The sequence below is a fragment of the Meles meles genome, chromosome 18, assembly GCF_922984935.1.
Source record: "Meles meles chromosome 18, mMelMel3.1 paternal haplotype, whole genome shotgun sequence".
NCBI classification, from domain to species: domain Eukaryota; kingdom Metazoa; phylum Chordata; class Mammalia; order Carnivora; family Mustelidae; genus Meles; species Meles meles.
Window position 1 is genome coordinate 42,607,248 of NC_060083.1, and position 8,066 is coordinate 42,615,313.

An 8,066-nucleotide genomic window follows, 5' to 3' on the forward strand; every position below is an offset into this window, starting at 1 on the left:
AACAGAGAACATTTGGGAAGCTTTGTGCAGTAGAACAGGCTAAATATGAGAAAGCCTTGAATTAGGATTGTGGAGGAAGGCAGGGAAAAGATCAAGAGCAGGCAGAATTCTTGATTGACTTGTCACAGAAAATGAAAAGGGTCACACATTTATTACGGACTTTGGGATCTGGGAGAATGTTCCCGCTGTTGAATAGGAGTGAGAGGAGGGTGAATTGGATACCTGACATGCTACCTGGAGGCTCCCAGAGCCCGGCTCCTTGGGAAGGCGCCAAGGCACTCCTAGCATACGTCTCTCAAATTCCCCACCCCTCACCATCTCTGTATCTCAGCCTAACTGCTTTGGATTTTCCTTGCAGCTCCTCCACCCCCGCCGCCCATGATCCGAAATGGTGCCAGGGATGCTCCCCCTCCCCCACCACCGTACCGTATGCATGGGTCAGAACCCCTGAGCCGAGGAAAGCCCCCACCTCCTCCCTCGAGGACGCCAGCTGGGCCACCCCCTCCTCCTCCACCACCCCTGAGGAATGGCCACAGAGATTCTATTACCACTGTCCGATCTTTCTTGGGTGAGTAATAGCTGGGTAACAGTAATTGCTGTTTCAGTCTCTTGGTTCTGTGGTGACTTCACTCATTCCAGTGGCCACTCTAGAGCAGGAATGGTCACTAGGTATCCTTTGTTCACAACAGTTCCTCTCCTCACTGTCCCTCAGACTTCTGGGTCCCCTCCATTGACTTCGCTTGCCTTATATGACTTCTAGGTATGATTGCTTTAGAAAAGATGGAAGTAAAATCGGTAGGTGTTATGCTAATAGCCCCAAAGCTACTCTCTTGCTCCCCAAGGATCATTTGTGGTTAGCTTTTGGGTCAGAGACTATGCTTTTCAGGATTATTCAGACAGGAATGATGTATCTTCCTAGGAAGGAGAGGGCCTTTCTGGACTTTTAAAAAAACAACAAAAGCCATGGTACACAACATTAATAATACAGAGACACTATCTAGCAGTGCTCCTTTGAGGAAGTTACCTCACTTCTCTAGGCCTCACTTCCTCATCTGTGAAATGAGGAGGTTGGTGAGATCAGGAGTGTATCAGATTTAACTTTTTCAAGGTCATAAGTGAGTCTCCGGCCTCACCTTAGAGATTCTGATTCATTGATCCTAAGATGGAGCCCCAAGCAAAGGTTGTCCATAGGGTTTCCTCAGATCCTCTGTTGAGGACCCCTAGAAAGATCTGTACAGTCTCCTTCAAACCTGGCACTCTAGATTCTTGAATCATTGCCTCTTCTCCGCCTCCAGTCTCATTCTGTTCCTAACTGGTGGACCAGGGTTTTTGGAATATGTTTGAGCCACACCAATTGAAAAATCTGAGCCTTCTTCTAGAGGGGCCATGGAAAGAGGGAGCGGAGGCCATGGGATGGCTGTCCCAGCTCTGTGGTAGAGCTACACGAGGGTAACCTGGGCCCGAGGGGAATTATCTGGTCAGATCTCTCACTAAGCTGGTGACAGAAATTCCCATTTTAAGTTAATGTCTACCAATCTGTGGATTCAGTTCAGTTGGTTTCCTATGGTGACAGTCTCTAAGATGACTTTTAACAGAAACAGAACTGTATTTCCTTCTCCTCCTGTGCAAACAGCTGGGCTCCTTTCCTGTTAAGTGCCTGATTTTTGGTGGAATGATTTGAAGAACTAATTCAAAGACTCATTCCTTAATGTAAAGAGCCTCTGAGCATATCCTCTGTGCGTGCGAGGTGCTTAGAAAGATGCTGCTGCTGGCCTCAGGAACCTCGGTTTAGTGGGCCAGGCAGGTCCTCGTGGTCCATCGGAATTCGAGGGAGATCAGCAAGGACTGGGGGCCAGAAGTGGTACAAAATATGTGGGAGCACAACAAAGGAGGATTTGACTTAATATTCTGTTCCTTTCCCAGATGATTTTGAGTCAAAGTATTCTTTCCATCCAGTAGAAGACTTTCCTGCTCCAGAAGAATATAAACACTTTCAGAGAATATATCCCAGCAAAACAAACCGAGGTGAGAAGAGTAGTCAATGAAAGTTTTTCCATAATTCTATAGGAAGTAGAATTGGTCATTTTTTCTTACATTTAAATTTGTTTCTCCTCATCTGCATTTTCTTAAGAAAACAAGGAAACAACAAAACCAGTCCCCAAATTTTAAAGGCTAGCTTAAAGAACTTGTCTCTCATGTCAGGAATGTTCAGGTTATTCAGGGTTTGATGGTTGACCTTACGTATGTGGTTTTTATTTTTATATTTTTCAGCTGCCCGTGGAGCCCCACCTCTGCCGCCCATTCTCAGGTGAAGCCTGGTTTGGTCCTGTTCCTCAGGAAAAGGATGGACCCTCTCCTCTGCTCAGATGGTCCCTTCCATTCCCCTGAAACCTGCATGAGAGCTCCTGACATGTTTCTCCAGTGCAACCCATCTCTAGACACCAAGCGTCCTCCCCACTCACCTCCATCTATGCATCTCGTCTCTAGACTTGGTGATTGGACTCTTTATATTGACAGTAGGGTCTCAAACCCTGCATCCATCCCTCCTCTCGCAAAGCCCTGCTAGCCAGATGAGGAAAACGCTTCCATGTCTCCTGCCTTCCTCTTGGGGAAAGGTGCCTTGTTATGATGAATGAACTCATTGTTGGGGCAGGGTGGAGAATTGTACTCCTACTTTCTCCTACCCACTGTGGGGGAAGCATGGTGGTTGTATTATATTTCCTCATTTAGGAGGCTGGAATGGCCAGGACTTCTGGGGGGGTGGGCATTTTTAGTGAAACAGGAAAGGAATTTGCAGAGAAGTGATCTGTTTTAAAGGTCAAGTTTGAAGAAAAGGCAAAGAAATGGTTCTGCTTTCTGTTTAGGGGTATTTTGGTTTGTTCTCACCCCACCCCATGCCACCACCCCAGGGAGAAGTTGGATATTATAAACACTAAATACTAATCAGTTGAACTAAATATCTAATAAAAAGAGAGGGTGAAATAAACTGGGAATCCTTTTAGAGCTAGTCAGTTTCTCTGCAGCAAAGGGGCCACGAGCCTTTTGTGTCCTCTGGGACTCCCTGCCCATTTCCTCAGGGTGCTGAGGCTGAGGGCTGTTATTCCTCTCTGCACTGCCCATCCCCTCAAGAGAAAAGTCACTTTGATTCATTACAGATTCACAAACTCCAAAAACCTGCAGTGGGAGATGGAAAGATAAGAGTGTTGGCCTTGACACCAATTAAGTCTTTTCTGACTGGCCCTGGAGGCCTGCTCAGAGACTTTAGTCCCTGGTGGGTGCCCCAGGATGACAAGGGAAGGTGAAGCACCTCGTGGAAGGGTCAACTCTGTGGGTTATGAAGGACTTTAAGGCCCACTTGTTCCAAAGTTCACAGCTCATCTGACTTAGCAGGTACTTCTGTTCCTTTCTCCACTACTCTTGCCTTTGCAAGACTTCAGGGGTTAATACAGCAGAATAGAGAAGGGTGAGGAAGGTTATGAGGACAGTCAGAGATTCCTCTGTGCCAGGAAGCACAAAGACTTTGGTGAAGTGTGCCTCAGTCCAGTGGATCTTCCTCGGCAGCCAGCAATATGTTTATTCGTCTTCCAGGTCCTAGTTCAAGGACCCAGGCGAAATAGAGGGTCCCAGTCTAGGTAGGAACTGAGCTTGGATAGTGGGATGGGACTTCACCATTCTCTAACAGCAGGATGGAGCTGCTGGGCTCTACACATGGATGGTTTGGTTTGCTACAACTCTTGCCGAGTGCAGAGATTGCTCAAAGTTTGGAGTGAGAGCAGGGGAGGAGCCAAGGCTATTCCTTGAAGTGGATGGGGAAAGCCAAATAAAAATTTTCACCAGGTACATCACAGGCTTAAATTGCCTTTGGGACCTCTCCAGTCTGTTGGACCACAGACTAAGGATCTGTGCATGGTGCCCAGAGAAACCCAAGTCTTCCCGTGCCGGTGGGAGAGCTCTCAGCTTGGGTTCTTTATACAGGGTCTGCTATCCTTTGCCATTCCCTGGACTGCATTAACTCTTGGGACAAATCATGATGAGGTCTGTCCCCAAACCTTTTCTAATCATTCTCTTTATCGTTTTTATTTTCAAATCTGTTAGCAGTTATCTCTCAGCAGTATCCCCAGCATTCTGAAGCCAGTAGTGCTGAGACAGGGCACGAGTGGAGGGAAAAAGAATACAAGAGTTAACCCTGCAGCAGAGTTCCAGGGGAGATGCTGACCAGTTACTGAACTTGGACTGTGAAGTCCTCCCATTTGTTTTTGAAATGGGAGTTGATGCCTTTTGTATAATATTATCAAAGTATATCCTTCCCCCCCCCTTTACTCAAACATAGAGCATCAAAATAAGTATCACAAGTAAAAGCCAAACCCCAGGTTTTCATTGGGGCTGATATCTTCCTCCTCTGTGACCTGCTGCCTCTCTTACTCCCCAGCATTTGGACTGTGTCACATAGGTATTGATTGTATTCTCATTTTCTTGGCCTCATGAAAAAAACGCCTGGGCCTAGATCTAATCAGAGGGATTTTCTTGAGAGCATGTTGATGGCACAGTACCTATTTAAATGTCTTTGCCTTATTGTCCCTCTGTTAATAACAGATTTATTATCATGTATATTTACTATTGAAGAATGGGAATGTGATCCTCATAGTTACTGATCTATTTTGTATGTTGTAAAAAGCTTGTACTATAGATTTAAGGTGGGCTGGCTGCAAGAGCACTAAAACTTCTCACCTTTTAGCCTGCTCTTCTTACCTGCTTGTGTGAGTGCTGTCTCTTCAGTGGGAGATGGGGTGGTCTCATGTTGAGACTCTTGCCTAGTCCCCTTAACCCCCTTATTCCCTCCCAGAAGGAAGAGACATTGCCCAACTAAGCATCAGGAAGCTGTGTTATAAGCCTCTGTGTGGGTTTGGTTTTATGTTTTTCTCTAGTGGGAAAGACTTGTTTCTTTCCACCCTTTCTGGGAAGCAGAGCAGTGGCTTCCAGGTTTTTAAATGAGCTATATGCCCCTCTTCCCCCCTCTTCTTTGGTCACCAAACTTGGATCAAATCATTTTGATATTCCAGGTATGGTTTTTCTGGTTTTGGGGATTTCCTCCCGCTGCAGAGCCCCATCATCCTCACGGCCTGGGCTCCCAGAGTGAGGGTGCTTAGGGCTACCCGACCTGATGGATGTGAGGCTACTTGTCTCCAGAAATGCATCCCAGCCCTCCCAACTGGCCAAGGCAAGGAGACTAGCCACTGGCCATTGCACTGGGGGCATCCCCTCACTCCACAGCTTCCCAACTTGAAATCCAGATTTACCTCCAGGGAGAGGTGAGAAAAAATTGTAAATAGACTTGCTACAGAGCAACTCAGGGTTGGGGTGTGTTTTAATTCTCCTGATCACTTGAAATAATCTGTAGGCTGAGTGCTTATGGGAGTGGGGGAAAAATGTGACTCCAGGGTCCTTTCCTTCTGCAATGCTCTGGGGGTGGAGTATAGGGCATCTGAGGCCCTTTGATGGCACTACACTGAGCTGTCTGTCCTTCTGGAAACCCAATCTACAGTCAACTGCAAATCCAATTCTTCACATTCCAGTTGTAGCCTTTCTTTCCCTACTGAATCTCGGTCCCTGGCAATGTGGTCAAGGTGGCTTTCTGTAAGCCACCCTGATTTAGGGAATGGAAGGCATTACAACTCTGCCTTCAAGACTCATCTCTTAAAAGCAAAATGAAACAAAACTACAGCCACCTTCCAAACACATAAAAAAATTGAAGGATAATTGTTAAGCTGAAGGAAGGATTTGGTTCCATTCAACTCCACGGTCATTGTGCCTTTACTTGTGTTAGATTTCTGTGCTTTCTTCCTCTCTCTGAAGCAATTAAAATCTTCCTTGATAACTATTTCTTTCTTTCTACTCTTGTTTCTAACACCTTAGTGAGTTTCCTCTATAATTGTCTTAAATCTCATTCCACTGGTGGCAGAGGGGCCAAGCCTTCTGTTCTTATGTCTAACCTTTGTCCTTTCCCACTGGACCAGCATGGAAGTCCTAGTCAACACTGAATAAAAGACTAGAGTGACGTGTGTGTGTGTGTGTGTGTGTGTGTGTGTGTGTGTCCATCTTTGCATGTGGATCAGTTTATTTTCTTTTAAAAAAATAATTTATTGTATGATTTGTTTTGGAGTTATATTCCAATTGCAGTGCTCCCTCCTAATAAGCAGTGATTCCTCCCTCCAACTGCCCACCCCTCTACAATGTATAATCTGGTCTCAGGTTGGATTCTTTGGTACACTTCTTTCTTCTGGAAGCCGTGCAGTTTAATTAAACCTTGGTTAAAAACAAAAACACCTGAAAACTGTGTACTCTTGTCTGGAACACTGCCTCCAGTGGTGGCATAGGGAGCAGAGAACATTTGTTGCTTCTGGTGAGTGTGGTGGTTTGACTCTAGAACCTTTAAGAAGGTAGCTACACTGACTTGGGCAGAAGCATCTGCAGCTTCCCAGGGGTCTTCCCTCCTCCCTTCTTGCTGTATTTTGAATATCACAGTTCCCGTTAACCATGGTCACCTGGGTGACTCTGCTAGTTCTGGTCATCATTTACGTTTGCCATCTTACCTTCCCGATGCCCATGATTTCAGGGGACCCAGGAGGCGCTCTGGCCTTGTGTCCTCTCCTTACATCTCTTAGGATTCTTTCTACCTGTGTTGCATGGCAGATTGTCCTACTGAGGTATGGAAGAAAAGGGTGGGGACAGCAGATGGACTGTATGTGTCTATTGTTATTGTGGGTGTTGGCTTTTTTTCTTCCCTGCTTTTTACGTTGCAGTCTTGGCTGGCTTTCTTGAACTTTGACTTGGGGTGTGAAAAATGAACCAGACATTCTCTGCTTACTGTGGTCAGCTGACATAATCACCACTCAGACTTAATGAGCTCACCTTGCGCTTTCATCGCTAGGAAAGATTTTGAAATTATTTCCCATACAGATTCATAATGGGTGTGTGTATGAATCACTTTCACGTAATTTAGATATAAAAACTTATGAGAGGGAGGGGGGAAAAGGCCTCCTTTCATTTTCATCCATACTTCCCAGATTGGCTGAAATTTGACCCATCATTGTTATTAATATGATTAATAAACTACCTATTTATTGATTTAATTGTTCCTCCTGTGACTTTAGCCCTCAAATGGAGCTTGCCTGAATGACCCTCAATTTCCTAAACCTTGTAAGGTTTCTCTGTCCTGTTGGGGTGATACTGCTAGTCTGTGCGTGTGTGTGTGCATGCATGTGTGCACACATACACAAAAAGATAGTGGACAGGCCCTTCCATTGTGATTTGATTCCTTCCCTCATGATACTGTGTATCAGTTAGCAGGTGATAAGGACACTAGTCTCATTATTACTGAGACACAGCTGCTTACTGTGAATGTTCCTGTTTTAAGTATTTCCTGGCCCAGCACAGCCACAAACTGACTCGCTACAAGGATGGGGCCTGTTTCTGACTTCCTATTGCTCTGCAGACAGAGGTAAGAGAACGAAAATGTCAGCCTCAGGATCCTAACCACCCCAAAGGATAACTACAGAGAAATGCTTCACATCTGACATCACTGGAGCCCAGGCTGGATTGCTTTTACACATCATCAAATTCATTTTCCACCCCTAGGTTTAGGGGTGTGAGATTTAAAAAACTGTATGCTATCCAGCCACACAAAGTGTTCATGGAAAAAGTGGAAATTCATTTGGCAGGGATGTCCTCTCCATTCCTGCTGCAAGCATTTATTGCCCAATTCACTCTGTGCCCCAGGCATCTGTTATATGAAGATGAATAGGACTGGTGTTTGCCTCCAAGGAGCTTAGAGTCTAGTAGAACACTTCAGGAAAGCCACCAAGAGAAACCTATGTAGGTTATTAAAAGGCTTAATGGCAGTTAGCCAGGGAAGGTAGATGGTGTGTGGCATTCCAGACAGAGGAAACAGCAAGGACAGAGGCCAAGAAGCAAGGCAGTCCGGTGGCATGTGCAGTGTGTTCCTGTAGTATCAGAAAGGGAGAGCATCGTGTAGGTAACCTGGTAGAGACTCTTCAATCCAGACCTTC

The 8,066-nt window shown here is 45.6% G+C and overlaps 1 protein-coding gene across 3 annotated transcripts in view; it reads left to right on the forward strand.

The window, feature by feature from the left end:
* The window catches only part of WIPF2 (WAS/WASL interacting protein family member 2), a 49,226-nt gene extending 42,096 nt beyond the window's left edge, over positions 1–7,130 (forward strand). For all 3 annotated transcript variants that reach the window (XM_045985127.1, XM_045985129.1, XM_045985128.1), the window contains exons 6-8: positions 359–568; positions 1,924–2,025; positions 2,272–7,130. In XM_045985127.1, the coding sequence (XP_045841083.1) occupies positions 359–568; positions 1,924–2,025; positions 2,272–2,312 (353 nt within the window). In that variant the 3' untranslated portion in view covers positions 2,313–7,130. The remainder of the gene's footprint in view (positions 1–358; positions 569–1,923; positions 2,026–2,271) is intronic.
* Positions 7,131–8,066: the final 936 nt, after the last annotated feature.